The 21,125-nt window shown below is 36.1% G+C and overlaps 2 protein-coding genes across 3 annotated transcripts; one reads left to right on the top strand and one right to left on the bottom strand.

Moving 5' to 3' along the window:
- Nucleotides 1-118: 118 nt before the first annotated feature.
- On the top strand, nt 119-8,542 carry LOC107041633 (NADH dehydrogenase [ubiquinone] 1 alpha subcomplex subunit 7). 2 transcript variants are annotated; one of them, XM_015262259.1, is made up of 4 exons: nt 119-202; nt 282-360; nt 451-632; nt 8,352-8,542. In XM_015262259.1, the coding sequence occupies exons 2-4, from the start codon at nt 289-291 to the stop codon at nt 8,455-8,457; spliced, it is 360 nt and encodes a 119-aa protein (XP_015117745.1). In that variant the 5' UTR covers nt 119-202; nt 282-288; the 3' UTR covers nt 8,458-8,542. The 2 variants fall into 2 exon arrangements, with proteins under 2 accessions (XP_015117745.1, XP_015117746.1); XM_015262260.1 differs by having other exon boundaries at nt 158-198.
- On the bottom strand, nt 8,537-20,861 carry LOC107041632 (phosphatidylinositol 4-kinase alpha). The gene is made up of 5 exons (XM_015262258.1): nt 20,611-20,861; nt 19,169-20,384; nt 13,426-17,804; nt 10,087-10,493; nt 8,537-9,135 (listed from the first exon to the last, which is right to left on the bottom strand). The coding sequence occupies exons 1-5, from the start codon at nt 20,698-20,700 to the stop codon at nt 8,910-8,912; spliced, it is 6,318 nt and encodes a 2,105-aa protein (XP_015117744.1). The 5' UTR covers nt 20,701-20,861; the 3' UTR covers nt 8,537-8,909.
- Nucleotides 20,862-21,125: the final 264 nt, after the last annotated feature.

Below are 21,125 nucleotides of genomic sequence, written 5' to 3' on the forward strand. Positions count from 1 at the left end.
TCATTCTCTCGCAGTCTATCGTTCTTCATCAAAAAATTCTTGGAAATATTATAACAGACTTATATTTTGTGGTTATCCAAGAGTGATTTTGAATTCTATCGTTTAATTCCAGTCGATAACATAGTTATCTAGCTATCCAACGTAGCACCACACTCCCCCCCAATACAACTCAACTGATGAGTAATGTTCTGAAACATTGCAAGTAATCAATGAAAAAAATCTTTTCGGAACTTGTCACAGAAAATACTGAGGTGTTAAACTTTTTCTTTAAATTTTTCCAGATAAATAATGAGTGGAAAAATACCACATCGCGATGTTGGACCCTTCATCCAATTATTACGTGAAAAATTGATGCGTGGCGTAAGTATTCTAACCTCCGATAAATGTCAAAGTGTAGTTAAATCACATAATTACGTAATAAATACATTGGATCATTTTAATTATTACCAGAGGAAACACGTCAATCATATAAGATGGGCAGACGACATTGCTGCACGTACTCAGCCTCCTCCAGATCTGCCTGGTGGACCATACCATAAGACAACTAAAATTTACTACTTCACAAGGGATGCTAGACGTCTGGTCGAACCCCCAGAAATTGTTGCATTGGGAAAGAAACAAATTACTGCTGGGTAGGTTAAATTCGTAATGATTTTCAGTACTTTATCATCTTTTGCATGATATAAGGAAGGGTGGAATAATATGGATATCTGGGGTAAAATGAACACTAAAAAAATTTGCGAAAAAAAATTATTTTTTTGAAAATTCAAGTATTTGCAAATTGTTTCATTGAGCAATATGAACACCTGATAAATCCGTATAGGATGGATTAATGTGTACGCTCAAAAAATTTTCAATCCAATTTTTTAAAATTACTTTTTGGCAAAGTCCACAACCGAAAAATTATTCAAGAGTAGGGTAAAAATGACACCCGAAAAAATTAGTCCTATTAAAAAATGAAGAAAATTGTCAACAGACATTTTTCAACAGAATCGTGTCTCTCTTCTTTTTATAGAGAGAAATTAGAGTTGGAAGAGATATTAACAAATAAACGTTAATTCTATTCACTTTTACATTGAAATTCGAAATATAGAGTAGCTTTGAATGTCCTGTTTTACGATTAAAATAACTTTGAAATTATTAATTTTTTTCAATAAATAATTGCACGTCCGACACAACTGATCTTTTATCGATTTGCGAAATTTGCAAGATGGCTACTTTTTTACTTATAAAGAAAATCATAAAACAATTGGGGAAAGGAGGATAAATGAGCAAAGAAAAATTTGGTTTACCACCCCCACGACGAAATTCAAAAATGAGTTTTTTTTTGTAATTTGAAGATCGCAGTCATGACTAGTGTATCAAAAATTGAAAAATATTGTTGAAACATGACCAATTCATAAAGAAATTGAAGTATCCATTTTACCCCGTTTTTGCTTTACCTTAAAACTCCAACGATGCAGTCTTATGACAATGTGTTTGTTTTTATGACGTTCAAATAAAGTCGGAACCGTAGATTTGATAGATAAATTCAACATATTTTTTAAGTCTGATGTCCATATTGCCACACCTTCCCCTATTCAAATTACAAATCTTAAATTTAATTATGATCTGATGGAGGGTTCGCATTTAGCTCCTTGTTTATTTTGTGAGGTATACTTCTAATCTAAGTGAGTTCACGACTGAGTTTAGAAAATTCTGCAATTGAAAAATGAGCTACATGGAGTCTTTTCTATCAGTCTATTTATTTTGAAGAATGTTGAATCACCCACTAAAAAGCAGTAAATATAATGAACATTTGAAAAGACGGTAAACAACGTTGTTCGACTTTGTAAGAGTCATATATAAGTAGCAATGGATAGATCGAGCTGGAAATAAGCGCTGATACTAATAAGAATAAGGATGTATTTGTTCATTGAACGGTTGTTTGATTTTATTTCACAGCAAATCGCAAGTTCTAGACACGAATTTTACTTACGTGGAAAATTGCTCTTGTATTGCTCTCGTATTAGTTACTTTTGCTAATAAATTTTCAATATGCTTCCGCATGGTTATTTTGAACATCATTTCCTTGTATTTATTTCATTTTACTAAATTGAGTAAGATTTCTTTTTAACTAATTTTGTCAAATTTTCAAATTAGTTGAAAGTTTGAACTAAATCGAAGTACCGGTTATAGCTATCACCTTCATCTTCGAATTCCGTCAAAGGGACATCCAAACAAATGTTCAATCCATCATTCAATCAGTTCAAAATATTTTTTTTAGTTATCGTGGGACCACCCCACGATTTTCGAAAAAATTAAAAAATTGAACAACTAACCGATGAATTAAATTTTAATTAGTGCCCATCGATAGAGCTCAATACCTACATTTGAAAAAAAAAACGACACGATCTAAAAATTGCATTTTCGCACTTTTTGGATCATAAAGCGTCGATATAACACATAAAACTTAAATTTGAACGATTACAATGCTTCCATTCCAAAGCAAAACAAAATTTAATTCGCAAAAAGTATCTGAAGTATTCCATGCCACATGAGTCAACGGCTAAGCCTCACCCTCTTGAAAATTGATGGCGATTTTTTCTACGATTAGGAGGCTTGAAAAACTATCTCTCAAATTTTTTCAGATTTTTTTGACAGTCCAGTTCGAAAATTGTTCCGTTTTTTTACAATAACTCGAGTTCTATTCATCCGATTTCGATTTATTAGGGGGCAAAATTTTCTATTTTTCACCACCTATAAGAATGTTTTTTTTCTTTAATTTTTTCCAATCTTTAGATGCTCGAAATAACGAATTTTTGAAAAAAAAAGTTGAAAAACTTGAATTTTGCCAATTAGGTCACGGTCGATTATATTAATTTTTTTTCAGTAATTCTTATAATGAAAACGAAAATTTTGAGCCGCCATACTTGTTGGGTTCCATCCGGGATCTATTTTTTTTAAATTTTTTCTTCTTAAAATTGCGAAAATTTGGTGAAAACACCTTAAAACAACTTTAATCATGTATCGGAAAAATATGTAATATATAGGTATATATTTAAATTTACTTCATACTGTTTATAATTAAAGTCAACCAATGACATTTTGGGGTATTTTGACCGAATTCGCGGAATTTTCAGAATAAAAAAATTAAAAATTAAATAGATCTAAGACGAAACTCAACATGTATGATGGCTCAAAATTTTTGTTTTGATTATAGGAATTACTGGAAAAAAAATTACAATAATCAACCGTGACGTAATTCGCCAAATTCAAGTTTTTCAACTTTTTTCTCTCGAAAATTCGTTATTTGAAGCATCTAGAGATTGGAAAAAATTTGGACAAAAAACATTCTTATAGGTGGTGAAAAATGGAAAACTTTGATCTCTAATGAATCGAAATTGGATGAATAGAACTCGAGTTATTGTAAAAAAAACGAACAATTTGAAAAAAAAAAAATATCTTCGAATTGGGCTGTCAAAAAAATCTTAAAAAATTTGAGAGATAGTTTTTCAAGCCTCCCAATCGTAGCAAAAATCGCCATCAATTTTCAAGAGGGTGAGGGTCAGCCGTCGACTCATTTGGCATGGAATACCTCATCTACATCTGCACTTTTGTTGGTATTAGTGCTCTAACCATTGTTTATAATTTTCAGCTCGATCTATCACCTGCTCCTCACATAAAGCTTTTCCAAAGCCGAAAATCGGTCTTTGTGCGCGTGTCGTAATCAAGGTATTCATAGTAACGGTACTACAAACCTACGTAATTTTTATGTACAGCAGCCAGGGATGGCCATCAATCTTCCGATTCTTCAGTATTAAAAGAATTTCCGACTTACATTGATCAAGGTTTAAATATAAGATATTCCATGTCAAATAATACAACGGCTAACCCTCACCCTCTTGGAAATTGATTTCGGTTTTGTCTACGATTGGGGCACTAAAATTATAACTACCTCTCCATTTTTTTTCAAATTTTTTTTAAGGGACTTCCACAGTAATCAAATGGGAGTTGAACGAAATCCTCTATTTAGCTGAAACTTTGAGGATATATTCTTTCAGTGATTAGAAATATCCTCCCGAAGTCTGAACATGCTGAACCACGTAGATTATTAGAGAGAAAATATCAAAGATGTCATTAACACAGAGCCTTATGGCAGCACTTTTTCAAAATTCACGGAAAAATAATCGACAGTACTAGAAAAATCGAAACTCTTCACAAGTAGAACCGTATATATCTCAGGAACATTTTCTCACAATTTCATTGTCCGTAACCACACGGATTACTTTTAATTATTAAAAAATATGACATGGTTCGGGATTCTGGTTGAGCTAGGGGAAAATGATGACTGAACACGACAGCGTCGGCGGAGGTTAAAGTGCGCGCGGCGGAGGCCATCGCGTAAGCGGGTCATTCAAACTGAAAACTACACTTGTAGGTTATCCACGGTATAAAACATTGACTTTATCATGTTTTAATTTTATAATTTATTTCATTCATAGAAAACTCGAAATAATGTATTATGTTTGGATAAAAAATATATAAATTCATTAAATTCCTCTTCATATTAGCACAAAAGAGAAAAAAAATAATAAAAAATGATTTATAATTATTTGTTCGACTTCTCAAAGTATTTTCACGTTTCGTTTCTTTTTCAATGTTCTTCAACGACAAGGGGTTCTTACACTTGTCACACTCAAGCTCATTAGCCAATAATGTCAAATCGACAATGCGATTTCCCACAATTACCAGTAAATCATCACTCGTCCCGACCTCCGGTAGTTCGTCATTCGTCTCGACCTCCGGTTCACTTACTCTTCTCGCTTTGTTGGCCTTTCCCACATGTTCAGCAAATTTTGTCCGCTCCAGTGTCGTCTTGTGTTTAATAAATCTCCCCTTGTACCTCGATCTTTGCGTTAGATATAAAGTGTTTCCCGTAGAATCATTCACAATATAACCCAACTTAACCTCTCTAATATCACGTGTTGTTTATATCGGTTCACTCCATCGAGGCGTGTATACTATAGATTTTACAGTACAGTATAGGATTTTCTATGGAGACAAGAATACCAACTGCGTCGAACGAAAATACGTGGTTGTCAGATCTCGTGACAATTTTTATTTATTAAAAAAATCATGTAAATTTTATTTCGGAATAGGAATGATTGATAACTGATTAGTCATAAATAATACACGAGAAGAAATCCAATCGACGAAATTTGGATACAGTCATGACTTTTTTGCAATTTCATCATTTTTTTTTCTAACGATGCAGCGGACTGTCGGAACCTTTGATATTTTCCCCCACTTTATAGCCCATGAACTTACTGTGGAACAGTAAGTTTTTGGGTATAACAGCTTATTTCAGAGATATGATTTTTTCTTTGCTTTTTTCGTTTTTCTCAATAACTACAGTTCTATTTATCCGATTTTGATTTATGACACGTCAAATTTTCGATTTTCTGCTATCTATAAGAATATTTTAAATAATTTTTTTTTCAACCTCGGGGTGCTCATAATACTGAATTTTCAAAGAAAAAAGTTGAAAAACTTGAATTTTCAAAATTATGTCACGTTTTATTTTTCTCGTCTTTTTGTCAGTAATTCTTGTAATGAAAACAAGTATTTTGAGCCGTCATGCAAATTAGGTTTTGTCCTAAATCTATTTTATTTTCAGTTTTGTCTTCTCGAAATTCCATGAATTTGATCAAAATACTCCAAAAGGCGTTGATTAACTTTGATTATAAGCAGCATGAAGTGAATTTAAATGTATACTTACATGTTACATATTTTTTTGATACATAATCGAAGTCGTTTTGGAGTGTTTTGACCAAATTCGCGGAATTTCGAGAAGAAAAAATTAAAAATAACATAGATCCAGGACGAATCCCAACTTGTATGACCGCTCAAAATACTTGTTTCCATTGTAAGCGTTTCTGAAAAAAAAAATATGAGAAAAAACTGAATTACTTATTTTTATCTTTTCGCTTATTTTCTGCGTTCTACAACCAACACATTGTACATATGTAACTTGTAAATCCCAGGCTGAAGGCCCTCGGGCGATGGCCAGTCGCAAGTTTCTTGCGACGAATTCCGTTAAAAAAATAAAAATATGGGAAAAATAAAAGGTGACATAATTTTGAAAATTCAAGTTTTTCAATTTTCTTCATGAAAATTTTATATTATGAGCACCTACGGATTGAAAAAAAATACTCAAAACCTTCTTATAGGTAGTAGACAATGGTAAATTTTGAGCCGTCATAAGTTAAAATTGGCTGAATAGAACTCGAGTTATTAAAAAAACTAAAAAACCAAGAAAAAAATCATATCTTCGAAATGAGCTGCCAAAAAAATCTGAAAAAAATTGAGAGATAGTTTTTCTAAGCCCCCAATCGTTCAAAAAATCGAGATCAATTTCCAAAAGGATGAGGGTGAGCCATTGACTCATTTGGCATGGAATACCTCATGGTAACTCATGAATACATCATATACTAATCGAAATTACAAAATGCTAAAATAATGAATAATCTAAGGCCGGCGGCTTGGCGCAATGGGTAAGTTCGTTGCCTCACGTGCGAAAGGTTCCGAGTTCAAAACCCGGCCGGGTAGAATGGCGAGATCTAACCATGTAAAGTGTTGATCATCATCGCAGCATACCCTAACCGGGTCGAAGCGATGTAAAATAAGGATAAAAAAAATTAATAATCTAAATTTCCAATTGATGGTGAATTACATATTTAATAATATGGATCTGTAAATTTTCTATTGAGTACATAATACTAAATTTCTTATAAGAGATTTCCAATTATCCAAATAATCGTCAATCTTTCTAACTGAATTACTGATTAAAAAATAATTCGGAATTTGAATTGAATATTTAAATTGATGATTACTGCAATAATTAAAATTGAAGAGTGATATTAACTAATTGAACCGGCGACGGTGGCCGAAGCGGTTAAATCGCTCGGCCGGACGACGGGACCCGTGAGGCGCGGGTTCGAGTCCGGCTTGGGGCAATTGCGATTTTTAATCTTTTGGAAACCGTCGAACGGAAGTCTAGACACCGAGAATCATCAGAGAAGTGTTAGGAAAACATTCTCCGATGAAGCTCGGTCGATGGACGCCCGTGTCGACCAAGGCTTTCCATGGTTTCCCTTGGTCACCAGAAGAGTCTGTACGTGGGGTACAATGCGACACGGTTGGAGAGGAAGTCGGCCCATGAAACCGCAAACATAAAAACCCGAATAGGGTATATATGGCAATAAATTTAAAAAAAAAAATTGACTACTTAATCATTTAACGGTAACTATAATCTATGGATATGGCCATCCCTAACTGCTGCTACGGTAGTTGATTCCGAAACGCACCCCTTTATTCTTCTACATACCCACCATTTTAATCTACTCCGGTGGTTCATTTAACATTTTCCTAACTAAATACATTAGTAGAAGTTGATTTTTCAATTAAAGAACTTTTGAAATTCAAGTAGTGTGTCTTCTCAAAAGGGATGGCAAAATTTTTCGACAGACCTTTAGGGAGAAATGAGAACAGGGAGTCCATTCTCGAATTGAAATCGTGATTTCAATTTCGGCAGGTCGCATACGACTCATGGTACGCCTTATGGGTCGTATGCGACTTGTTGAAGTCGAACGTACTATTTCAATTCGAGAATAGGCTCACTGGGGCGTTCTACGCTATTTCAACAGCGATTCCAATACAGTTGAGTAAGGGATACACATTTTATGTGGAAAACTCGAAAGGGCTTTATTATTCGGAAAGGATGGTTAGTTATTAAAGAAAATATGTCGCTCGGAAAAAGTAAATATTATTGCAACTTTTTAAGTAAACAATTAGAAAAACCGCAGAGAAAAATTGAGACAATTTTTGAAGAAGAAAATTGACCATTCAAATTGTCTATAACAAACTTTCGAAGTTGAAGGAGAAAGACTATTTTATGAGGGTTTATTTCGAATGACGGTATTATTTGAATAGTTAAAGTTTACCTGTCAATTCCCGCGTTCCGCTTTCATCTTAGAGCTAGAAATGACTGAAAGACAAATACAATTTGAACAAATGAAAAAGGTTTAGCTTGATAAAAATTTTGAATTTCCGTACTCGCCATGTGAGGCGCTGCTCATGCAACTATCCCCACTGTACTCACTGTTACCCCCACTATGCCCGTACTAGAACCCCTGTAATTTTCAAAAAAAAAATTGCCGGCGTTGAAATAGCGTGGAATGCGCCAATTCAAAAAATGAGATATCTGCCAAAAACTCGGGCAGGAGCTCAGTCAACTTGCTACCCTTAACCTCCGCCTCCTTGTACCATTATATTGAACCCAATGTTTCCTTCACTACTAATTGTTTCAGATCTGCTGTCTCAACAGAGGTAAAACTGATTACTCCAAATGCTGCTTATAATCCCAAGGTAGTCAGTCTTCCAAAACCAGTGTACGCGGACGAAATTGGAGCATAAATCGTAATAAAACTGAAATAATAACTAGACTGTGAATTTTGAATGTAGAGAAATGCAGATAATAAATAATTACCGTTACTTCTAACTTTTTAAGTACATAATTTTTTTATTATATTCTCATAACGTGATCATCAACAGTTCAATAAATATATATCTCTCATTGAATACAATTATTACATATAAACAAAATGGAATGTATTACAGTGCACAATAGCAATAATACAAGGCCCGGAGTCAAAAAAAATTTGTAGCAGTTAGAGGTATTCGTCGATAATTCCCAAAAGTATATAACAATGATTTCACAAGTGTCTTTAGTAATCTTTTTCAATTTTTCCTCATTAAACCAGGTCAGAAATGATTAACGTCATTAGCTAACAATTTAAATATTTACAAACAGAAGATAATAATTGTATATGACACATTGGCACCAATTCAACAGACCCAGTCAATAATTAATAAGGAATTTGATTCTGATAATACTGTATCATATCGTATGTTTTGGTACGGAAATTCAGGAAGCTGTTACGAATAACATTCAGCATAAATGCAGCAGCCTCACGATCATTAGCCATCGGTGCAAAACGACTGCGTAATAATTTGATGGTTTGGCCACGGAAACATGGCAAGCCTGTGTCCAGCATCAACGAGACTAGAGAAATAATGGCTTCCTGATAGGGTCTGAAAATCGTTGAACAAATTATTTTACATTCCTCCAATATGAACTTCAAGAAATCAAGCAATAGAAACACAAAGAGTAACTTCCTAATTTCTATTAGAAATATTTGAATTCCATAACTGTGTCGTCCTGAAATTTAGCAAACTTAAAATTCTGAAAATGAGAGAAATTTTCACTTATTTTAACGAACTTTTCCCTAAAAATCAGAAAAAAAAGTTCTAGTTCATGGTCCTTTTTAAAGAATCTGATATAATTATACTCAAATTAAGGCACACTTTTTATTGTCTTGAGGGGAGAATACTATGAGTTTTAAAAGTGGCGGCTTATTGGAGTGAGATTTTTCATACATTGAAGATCGATTACGTAAGTCTAAAAACTAATAATTAGTGCAAAAAAAATTAATTGTTTATTGTTCGTTTGCCCCGTAGACGTATCCGATTTTCGAGCTATAGTTTTTTTCAAAATTTTTGAACAAATGTACAATAACAATTACGAGCTAGTTTTTTAAAATTCGACTGTAGTTTTTTAGAACTAGTTTTTTGAAATTCTCACTCCAATAGTCCGCGAATTGTAAAACTCATAATCGTCTTCCCTTAAGAAACTCTTGGTTCTGGAATACAGATTAGGGTTTTCAAAATCAAAAACATTCAGTTTCTCAAATTAAATACATTTTTGTAATTGAATTGAGGATTTACTGCTCTAAAATGAATTTACTCATATTTACCTGACACCTTAAATCAAATGACGTTAAATTAATATTCAATTATTCCAGAATGTTTTCTCACAAGAAGTAAATAGTCTTTGGTATTGAATTTTAGGGATTTTTCTTCTGAAATTAAGTAAACTGTTTCTCATTTTTAGTACAATGCTTTCTTGAACCGTGAGTCTCTTGAAATCGATAACTCGGTTCTGAAAATTGGAAACTTTTTTTTCTCTGTGAAATGTAGACCCACCTGACAGCGAGGAATGCCTGCACACACAATTCCATAAACCATCTGAATGGTGCAGCTTCCATTTTCCCACCCATAACCAGTACCATCTCATCAGTGAGTTTGATGTCAGGTTCGAATCCAAGATTACCACCAGGAGAACTCTCGAACATAAATCCAAAGTCAATGTGAATAATGTGTCCCTCATCATCAAGCATAATGTTGCCGTTGTGACGATCTTTTATTTGTAAGAGATACGTGATAACACTGTATGCAGCCATGGACTTGACGAAATTACGCCGAGCGGTTTGGAATTCTTTACTCGTTTCATCTCCATACTTCGCTAAAAAGTATTCGTACATGCCAAAGTCTGTTTGACGACCCAATTGATCGCGAGATTCTGCGTTTGGCACGCATTCAATTACGCCACACTGGAGAGAATCACAATGAAACAAATTAATTGACCCAATATTTAGTTGAAAGATTATTATTTAGTTCATTCCTTGGGAGCATACGAGGGTTCATCAAAATGATGTTTGTCTTTTCGATTCCGTTGCTCATTGGAATTTCACATATTTTCTCTGATGAAAAAATTCTGACGCGGGGTGGAGCCGATCGGAGCATTTTTTCTACTACTTCAGCAATGTCAAAGTTGTTTCAAAATGACATTTTTTCATTTTTCAACTTATCCCGATTCAGTCGCTCATCGAAAGGTAAATAATAAAAAAAGCAGGGGTTCGAGGCTGTCTACAAATTTCACTGTATTTATGTTGAATTTTCTAAAAATTAATCACCGAAAACCCAAGTTATCGAATACATACATCCAGGTATGACCCTGAAAACATACTTTCTTTACATTTTATAACATTCTAGACCATTTGCAATCAAAATTAGAAAATCGCAAAATCGATCAAAAACAAGGCTTCCATTCGGAAACAAAAACCTTCGTAATGAGATGTCACTCACTGCATTCGTTTCAGTTTTACGGGGTTTATGTGCCAAAACGTTTTTTTTTTCAATCGTGATGATCTCAAAAACCGCGTTTTTTTTTTAACTCTGAAATTTTTAACGAAAACCTTTGACAAAATGAATATGCTCGCGTCAATTGAAGTTAGTCCTTCCCAGTAGTTTGGCAGTTATGGACACTTCAAGAGAGCAAAGTACTGAAAATGACCAAAAATTGCTGTTAATCATCCAATTATCCCACGAATGAATGAACTCTTACGACAATTCATATGTCAAAAGATGATATTTTTGAAAATCGGAAGTAATCCGGTGTCAAATAGAATGTGGAGGGAAATAACCCCCCTGGGCCAAATGAAACTGACATTCGAATTTTTATTTTTACTAGATTTTGAATTGAATGGTATGGAGAAAATCGTAGTCCATTCTCAAATCGGTCAACCTCTGACCATTTTTCACACCTGTTATTGCCTACATAGACAAATTCCGTTGAAAATTTGTTTATTTCTTTTTTTATTTTATTTTATTTGTTTCTTTTTTATTTTTTTCTTCAAGTTTTACACTAAAAAACGCCTTTTAAGCGCAATTCGGCAATCGATAAAGCTCTGATTCTATTCAACTCTTTATTTCTTTAAAACAAAATTACAATTTTTGCTGAAAATTACCACAAGTTCTCTAGATAATATTCATGTTATATATTGTTTAGGAGCCAAATCAATGTTAGTTGCTGAACTTTCAATAGCAATTATAAAATTCTGAACAGAAAAGAGGAAAACATTAACTTTTTGATTGCCCTCAATATGATTTTGTTGTCAGATTTTACAGAAAGAATAAAAATGGAAAAGAACTGTGATTCAATTGCTGAAAATCAGGTGTTCTAAAAGCAAAAGAGATATATTCACCTTGCACTTCAAAGAAGCTAGAGGAAAGGTGAAGATTTACGTAGCTCAGAAATTCAATCCAGTTTGATGAAGTGCAAGCTATGTTAAAAAATAATAATAAAAGCTTTAAAAAAATCACAGCTTACACACCAGTTGTTCGAAAATTCTGAAAAAAATCAGGACTAGTTTGCAAAACAACACAAAAAATTCCTTTCAATTTTTCCGATAGATTTCAATGTAAAATTGACAAAACGAAAACATTTAATAGGGTCTTATATCGTACCGCGCTTCTGTTTATCTCCGCGTATCATTCTGCCCCAGTTTCATTTTTCGAAAATTTCATCTTTTGACCCATAAGATGTCATAGGAATTCATTCATTTGTGGGATAATCAGATGATGAACAGCAAATTTTCGATCATTGTCAATAGTTTGCTCACTGAAAGTCTCAATAACTGCCAAACTATTATGACGGACTGACTTGAATTAACGCAAAAATATTCGTTACTTCATCGATGATTTTTTGTAAAAATTTTGAATTTGAAAAAAAAATTTTTTTTTGATCATCACAATTGGAAAAAACACGCTTGGCGCAAACCTAAAGCTCGCGAAATAGAGGCGAATGCATCAATTAATTTCTTATTTTTAATGTTTTCGGATATTCTTTAAGTGTGTGTTCAAGAGGAATTTCATAGCCCTAAAAGGAGCTAGAATATTACTCATAATGTAAAAAAATGTTCATCGAGAAAAACTGAAAATTTTCGAAAAATCATAGCTTCCACAATTATTAGTATTTTTTAATTATTTTTCTGTTCTCAAATCGTTCGTTTGATTTCCAACTTCTTGGCAAGAATGGGTAAAAAATGTCCGACATCGAATTTTTTCGACTTCGGATTTGGCGTGGAATTTCTCTTATAGAATTTGTACTCCTGGCATTCTAATTACATCGAATAAGCCATTCTGTCACGAATATCCCGTGTTGGTATGAAAACATGCCTTCTCGAGAGTTTGGAAGATATTTGTCGATCTGTAGGAGAAGGAACAAGTGACTCTCCAACGAATACATCAGTTTAATTAAATAGTGCATGTTTATAATGTCCGTCGTAACTTGGCATTCGATTGATAAAATTCAAAAGATCTTGTAGCAAATGAGAAATTCCAGGTCCATTGGAGCTTTTCACTCGACAATATAATTTGTTCTCCTAAGATTCGTCGACTATTGCCAAATGGTAGAATTGAATATGACCACATAAATATTCGTTAATAGTTAACGAATGGTTCACTTGAAAGGTAAAAGTCGAATCCAACAAGGCTCCTCAACTATGCATTTGTTAACTATTGACGAATGAACATTTGGTGAAGCCGAACAGACCCTAGCCTTCAACCAAATCCATTTTTTTACCAATAACTAATCCTTTCTATCAGTGCACTGATGAATATCACCCCAAGCATCACAAATTGTATAAGAATAAAATGTCGATAACTGATTCCAGACATTAAATTGCTTCATGGGAGACTTACCCCGGGTGCAGTGGCGACAACTCTATAGGGAAACAGGAAAAGATTCAGTCCGACTTTTTGAAAAATATTCTTGAATATTCCAATGACTTGAAGGGCCAGCATATCCTGTCTAACATCATCTCCAACTTTGAAAATTGCCGCCTGCCAAACTTCTTGTCCAGCACACTTGGTCTCAACTTTACCATTGGCAGACACTGCCATGGCAATATTCTCCAATTCTTTGATTCCATATTTCTGCACCTTGAATCTAGCCAAGAAAGGCGCTTTAGCAGCGCTCTGCAAGGGTCTTCCACTGTTATAATCAATATCAATGACCATAGCCTCAGGGTTTGATGGTAGATAACATCCAGGTTGCACCGTAATATTCCGTAATGCCTTGAGACACGCATCCCTTCTTTCAGGGCCCTTGGGAAACGGTCGTATCTCCCCCGAGATGTTTGTTATTTTTTCAAAGAAGTCGAATTCTCTTTCATAAAACTGTTTCGCTGGTCCAGAGAGTGACGAGAGAATTGCTTTAACAAGTGCATCAAGAGTGTCGAAGAGATCTGGATCTTTTATCTGCTTGTCCTCATCTCTATACATATTGACGTGCATATTCCAAATCAGCTGATGAGCCACGACTTGAGATCTCTTGGCAATTGCCTTGATAAATTCGATGACGTAGCCCATTGAGTCATGACGAACAGCCTGAACCAATTGTGGAATATAAAATAATACAGCATCAGCTGGATAACTATCAAGGACTCTCACAGCATATTGCGCTGATATTGGGTGATGAGGAAACTGTCGGGAGAAATAAGCTAATGCTTGAATCGGCGAAATTCTCGCCCAAGTAATCATGTAGACAAGCTCTGGAGAATCATTCAACAGTGAATCAGTCGTCACGAGGTATTGAAGAGCTTCAGGCACGTGCATTACTGGTATTGGCTTCAATCTCACTAATCTACAAACTTCTCGGATAATCGTATCAGAATTTTTCAGACGAACCGGTAGAAATACTGCTAGAATTGGACTGATATCCCAAGCCAATCTAGTGTAGTCTCTCCATCGTTCATTCATGGACTTGGCTCTCCATTCGGCTATGGATGCCTCACCAGGCACTTGCAGCTCCTGCCTACCTCCAGGATTATGCCAGACCAGTAGAAGTTCAATCTCCACAGCTAACAGCTCCAAAATTAAATTCCTCTTCTTAATGTAATCCTTGACGAAGACATTACCATGCATCATTCGCTTACTTCGATTGCTCCGCTTTCCAAGTGCACTGCTACTTGTAGAAAGTGGTACAGTATTAATCCAAACAGTGGCTGGCTGTCTCATAGTATCCTTCGAGGAAGGACCCAGTGAATTCATAGTCGATGCTGAGTCATTGGCTGTCAAATTGGTCTGATGCTCTATCAACATCTCAAAATCTCCCTCACCAGTCATCATCAGGTACTTTTTATCACTGTGCATCACTTGCCAGAATCTCATCAATGTCACAATATCCTCCCTCAGTTGATCAGGCTCTTGAGTTGGTGTTTGCCTCTCACGACAGAAGTAATCCAAACAGTTGCAGTATACCCTCTCACGTAGAACATTTTTACTCAATGATTTTGGTAAAGTGTCACCCTGCAAGAGAAGGAGACCACAAGAGAGTAGCTTGAAACGCGCTCCAACAGCAGCCACGTGTCTGTTGAGAATAGGCTCTTCTCCACTAGCTCCAACAGTCATTGGTAATGAGCGGTGTAATAGTATTGCAATCATCTCTACGGTCTCCTGACAGCAGTACTTGGCAGTTTCAATTAATTCAACGATAAACGTCACCCATATTTCATGGGGTTTCACATAAGGTGGATTGGGATCAAGCTCACAGCCTTCATACACAGCAAGAGGACTAACTTCCTCGGATTGCAGTGAGAATAGTCCCATATTTTTATCCACAGTGTGCTGCCAAGCACCCAGCATCTCTTGGAGAAAACGAAGCTTCAGATCAGGACGAGCAGTTAAAATCCACTGCCAGCATTCAACAGCCGTTAACATTGCGGTGTGGGTGAATAATTTAATCTGGGATCCAGCGACAGTATGAAGAAGTCTTCTATGAACTCCTGGAATTGAAATGAGGAGAGCTGTTGCACGCCACAATGAAGCCTGATGGAGTTTGTCGTTCTGACTGTGACAAGCATGCTCCACAGCTCCAATCACCCGATCAATCACTATTTTCTGACCCTCGTCAAAGGACTGATCCTCTAGGGGTGTTTCTGCGTGAGCCAGAGCCAGCATCCCTGTCACCTCTCCAGCGTACCACGATCTTCTCGACATCATGGAGAGCAGCCACGAACTGGCACCTTTCGTTCCCCTCGGTCGCTTATCCAACGAATTAGTGTTTATGGGTCCAGTGGCTGGGGCTGCTAAATCAACGAACTCTAATACTGAATCTGTAGCTAGAGCTAGTCCTGCGTGATGCCACATTCCCGAGGATGGAATTTGATTGATATACTCTTGGAGATGGGATCTAGTGGCATGAGGTGCCCATTTCATTGCCTCTTGAACAATTCCTTTACATCTTGCAGCAAAATCTTTAACAATGATCTCCCTGGCTTCCAAAGAATCCATCAGATGAATGGTGTATGGAGTGCCTGGAATTCTGAGCGATGGACTCTCTTCATTGGGGTCTAATTGAAGGGAAAACGCCAAAACCTGGAGTATATCTAGCATACTCCATAAAACTCTGCAGTTCCATAACAAGTGGGGGAATGCATCAACAAGGGCACTCAAATATTTATCAGCAACACGCCTTATCTGCTTATGCACGTGATTGAAATTGACTAGTAGGAACTGGGTATGATTCTCAAGCTCCCGCTCACGCTTTTCGTCCTTTGGCTTTCTTTGCATAACATCCTTAAATTTAGCGAATACAGAATCTCCAACACTGCAAATACACTGCCACATACCGCTTTTATCCTTCTGTAGATCAGAATCACTGAGATATTCCATTATTGGCTCTAAACTCGGTTCAGAACTGTTGGCAACACGAAGTGTCTCCACCCAGTAAACCGACAGCAAATAAGTTATTTGTGCAAACTGCATTTTGGTGACATATGCAGCAATGTCTGAGGATCTGATACTCATCTTCAGTATTTGATTCCGGAGCTCTTGAAGCTCACTTAATGAGACACTCTCATTTCGAACTGCTGAAGTGTATTGGAGTTCTCGCATTTCTAATTTGGCGTTAGTTTGGGCTATTAAGTATGGGGATTTGATAGCTATTTCCTTGACTCCCTCATACCATTCTTCTGGCCATAGTCTCGCAGAATGAGGTTCCACTGGGACAAAACCGAAAACAACACAGTACAACCAGAAGTCCTTGAATAATTTCAGTACTCTGGTGCTAGGATGTCTGATTGGTGGCAATCTCCTGACCAATATAGCTATTACAGGAATCAAAGCTCCAAGATTTCCAGCGACACTCGAGACTTTTGTCATAGTTGATGTCGTTGATGTCGTATTATTAGTCGCTATCTTCTCAGTCTGACGTTTTCCTTCGAGACCCATTGACACAAAGAGTTGAAGGAGTCTCAGGAGAAGCTTATCAAGCTCGGCTTCACCCTGAAGGTTGGCTGCAATATTAGCCAAGGCATTTGTGACAGCACCAGTTACGTGTCTGTATTGTTTTCTATCAGCATTTGTTGAATAGGCAACACAACTCGACTCCAGAGAGATTGAAAACATCTGCATTATTTCACCACGTGCTTCACATTTAGCTATTATCATGCAGCCCAATTGATCGACAATCAGACTGTCTAGAGCGCTAGGATCTCTGCAGAAGCACTGCTCGAAAAACTGTAAAATACTGCTTGTGGTTTTGGGTGTATCTCTGAGTGCAACAGCAACATGACCCAGCATTATCATAATATTCTCAGCTACTAATTGATTAGCCAATTTTTCGGTATTGTCACTCTTCTCCAGACTGCACATACGCGTTGATGCACTACTGACTAAAGCAGGTACACAGTTTGGATAAACCGGCTGTGCTGCCTCCAGGGCAATGCAGAGATTACCAATTGCAGCATCTCGAAGCTTCTCGAATGCTGCTTGAGACGACGAAACTGAACGGTGAGAATCAGTGACATCTTTTCCCTGAATTGCTGTCGTATGAAATTGTGGGTCCTTTACGACTTTGTCACTGAATTGTCGATGAAGTTTTACGAGAATTGGCGATGGGTTCATCAAGAAATCTCGCAAATTGTATTTTGATGTTATTGCGATATTGGGAAATTTTTGGGCAAGTTTGCCTAGGCCCTCCAAGCATACCATCAGGAGTGGCATGTGCGCTAAAACTAGCTTTGGTCCATGATTTGAATTTATCTTCTCTGTCAGACGACTGCAAAGACTATCAGCACCTGTCGAATTAGAAGAAAAAAATTTAGAAATACTTTTATGAAAATAAAAATTCCAATTATTGGTTCCTATAAACAGATCCAGAAGATGTTTGAGAATGTTTATCCGAATTTTACATCTTTTTTTTGCTGATAAACAGAGTTATGGGAGAGTTGGGCAAAATGAAACAGTCGAAAGTACGACTGTTTGACGCAATTCAAGCAAACAAAATTTTTTTTCATTACCTATTTTCTTATTAATTTTTGTTTATTAATTTTGTTTATATTGGGAGTACTGATTGAGTACTGATTGGAATAATAATGATCCATTCAGTAGAATGGAAAATTAGTGAGAAGTTTTAACGGGAGAAGATTTTGTCAATCGATTAATTGAACAGAAAATGAACCAGCAAAATCCAAAATCCAGAGGAAGGCCCAGGGGGGGACCCAGAGGGGAAAAAAGAAAAATGTGATCTTGAATTTCAGTCGAGTGAAAAAAAATGTGTAATCGGCCTAATCTAATCAAGGGAATCGTGATCAATTAAATAATAAGACAAATAAAAAATTATTATTCTCATCAGTACTCCCAACAATGGAAAAAGTTAACAAAAGTTGATTTAAAAAAATGTTTTTTGTATACATGGCGTCAAATAATCGTTTTTCAGCAGTTTTTTGTTGCCCCCCCCCCCCTCTTTCAGTTTAATGAAATTTTTAATTCATTAAGTCATGAATAAATGAAAGAAATTAAGAAATGAATTGGTTCATTTCATCAATGCTGCTGCAATTAGCTCCTCAATGAGTTTAAAAAATTACAAAAAATTTCTCAAACATGAAAAAATCAAAATATCTAAAAATGAATAAACATCCTCAATGGTAATGAAAAATCATTTAGATCTTGTCATTCAATAATTTAATACTCCTATTGAAAATCAATATTAATTTGATTAACCACTCATCACGAAGTCGAAGCGATCGATTAGTCACAACAGACGTTCACTGTTAAAATTACCCATTTACTTCTGCTGATCATTCTTTTCTCAATGTCTTAAGAATAAGAGTCATTATGATCGTAGTGCTTATTATTGTTATATGTGCGAGCAGTTATGAAATTCGTATGGGGATAAGTAAGACAATCATGCGTAATTCCTAACACTGGGGTAATTCGAGATACCCTCGTCAATCAGCATGGAACTGAGATCCGCGAGTAGTGCGGCCAAATCGTATTCCCCAAGTGCTGCTGTAAACAAATTTCATCGAAATGCATTTAAAATAAAATATTATTCATTTCCTCTCCTGTTTGATTTTAAATGTTTCGGTTCCTGAACCCTAGAAGATGATTATTAACAAATTTTCAACAATCGAGGGGAAACAATAATGGCATCATATACCTGTTTCATCACCAATTGCCCAGACTAGGAGATCCACACAAGCAGAATTAGCCATGACATTGACTTTGAATCGATTGACAGTTCTGAAATTGGTATCAGCATCCTCCCGTTCACTGGCATCGTGCTGGCGTGACTGCAATTCAGTCTGTCCAGAGAGAAATAATCCTTTAACGAATTCTTGAACATCTCGTGTAAATGGAGCTGGTAAATCCCGTTGATTCTGGAGTAATTCCCTCAAGAGAGCCACCATGACTAAATTCATCGTCTCACTGAATGATCTGTAAGGGAATATCTGTATCTGGCCAGAAAAGTAAATCTGCTGTGCTTCATCATCAAGGAAGGCCAACGTATCTTTAGTCAGTAGTTTTTTAGCAAGAGCCAGTACACTTTGGAGATGAACAATACTGAACAGCAATCCCGTTCTCCTCTCAGGGCTCTCGTTGCATCTCATCTGCGGAAATTGATTGAAGCACGATCCATATCGAGTGAAGAAATACGTGGATGGGTCGTAAGGAACCGATAGATAAGAGTGTAAAGATGGTCTTTTGATGGGGGCATAATCTTCCCCTGCCGTTGATGCTGATTGAGTACTATCGATGGATGAATGGGGATTCAAGTTTCCACTCAGTGACCGTGGAATTATCGGACGAAAGTTTGAGAAACTTCTGTGTCTTTTGTTTGGTGATGCCTCGTAATTGTTCTTCACGGGTGGTTCTGGCTGAGGAAAAATTCTACAGAGCAGTGGTGGATCCACAGTCGCAAATCGTCCCATAGAACGTGCTAGACCGAATAAAACTGGTACTACACATTTGCACAGAGTTAATTTCGCCTGGAGTCCACGTGCTCCGTTCTGTTCTTTGCAACCTCTGATTAAATTTGTGATGACGGAGAGGATTTCAACCTGGGTAGCTATAATCTCTTCACTGGCTGATTCACCTCGTGCTGCTACGTCACTCAGAAGTGTATTCAGACAGAAACTGAATCGTTCAGCCACTGGGATTCTCTCTACAGATATCACTCTTATTTCATCCAACCATACGACTTTTGGTAGTCCTCGAAGAAGACGCAGTAAATAGGGGAGAATTTTGTCTCGGTGTTGTAAGTCAGATTCCAGGAAGTAGATTCCAAGAGCTATTATCGCATCCTGGCCTCGTTGATCGATACGAAAAACACCTTGACCTGACTCCTGGGGACACAGTTTGAACAGTCGATTCACCTATTTTCGTGCAACATAAAGAGCATTAATTAATGTGTAAATATTGAGTGACTTGTGAAAATATAATTGTCATTTCATGTTCTCAGTAATTAAGATGTTATCAATCAATGATACGACTCATCAAGGACAAGTGTCATTGGGATTTGTTAAAATCAACATGCGTTTGTGAATCATCTTTCACACCATTTTTTGACTTTTTTTAATTCTTGTTGTATGTTTTATTTACCTTTTCCCATGGTGTAGGTTTTATTCCTGCCAATGATCTTGCCAAATGTTGCACTGTTTTTGTGAAGAATACTTTTTCGTCTGCAGCCATTTTTCATCGACAATGATTATTTACAATATGCAATTACTTTTCCTAGATTTTTATGGAAACACTGATTGACTACGGGAGCTGTGAGATAATATCACTTGAATTATTGCTAAATCATTTTTTTTTAGCGATGAGAGATTTGTATAGACCAACATGCACATACAGTTTCGATGTACTGCGCTGACTCCAGAGAATTTCATTTTTATTAGAGGTTCGAATGGGTTTTACCAACTACTGGTAACGGAGATAAGTCATAGAAAAAAATTCAAAATCGATGAAAAAATAACTCTTTCGAAGATTGAAGTAAATTAAAAACAAAAAAAATTGAATGAGTGAAAATATCCCTTTTAAGATACTTTCCACATAATTTTTGGGTGTTTTTTACCAATGATAATGCACCCAATGACTCAATGACAATGAACTAACCA

The sequence above is a fragment of the Diachasma alloeum genome, unplaced genomic scaffold (genome assembly GCF_001412515.2).
Source record: "Diachasma alloeum isolate Michigan unplaced genomic scaffold, Dall2.0 Dall_scaffold_00370, whole genome shotgun sequence".
NCBI classification, from domain to species: Eukaryota; Metazoa; Arthropoda; class Insecta; order Hymenoptera; family Braconidae; genus Diachasma; species Diachasma alloeum.

Coding starts and splice junctions, on each gene's coding strand:
- LOC107041633 (XM_015262259.1), top strand. CDS start 289: ATGAGTGGAAAAATACCACATCGCGATGTTGGACCCTTCATCCAATTA. Junction 361..450: donor GTGAAAAATTGATGCGTGGC/GTAAGTATTCTA, acceptor AATTATTACCAG/AGGAAACACGTCAATCATAT. Junction 633..8,351: donor AAGAAACAAATTACTGCTGG/GTAGGTTAAATT, acceptor TAATTGTTTCAG/ATCTGCTGTCTCAACAGAGG.
- LOC107041632 (XM_015262258.1), bottom strand. CDS start 20,700: ATGGCTGCAGACGAAAAAGTATTCTTCACAAAAACAGTGCAACATTTG. Junction 17,805..19,168: donor GGCAATTGGTGATGAAACAG/GTATATGATGCC, acceptor CTAATTCGACAG/GTGCTGATAGTCTTTGCAGT. Junction 10,494..13,425: donor TTGTCGCCACTGCACCCGGG/GTAAGTCTCCCA, acceptor GATTCTCTCCAG/TGTGGCGTAATTGAATGCGT.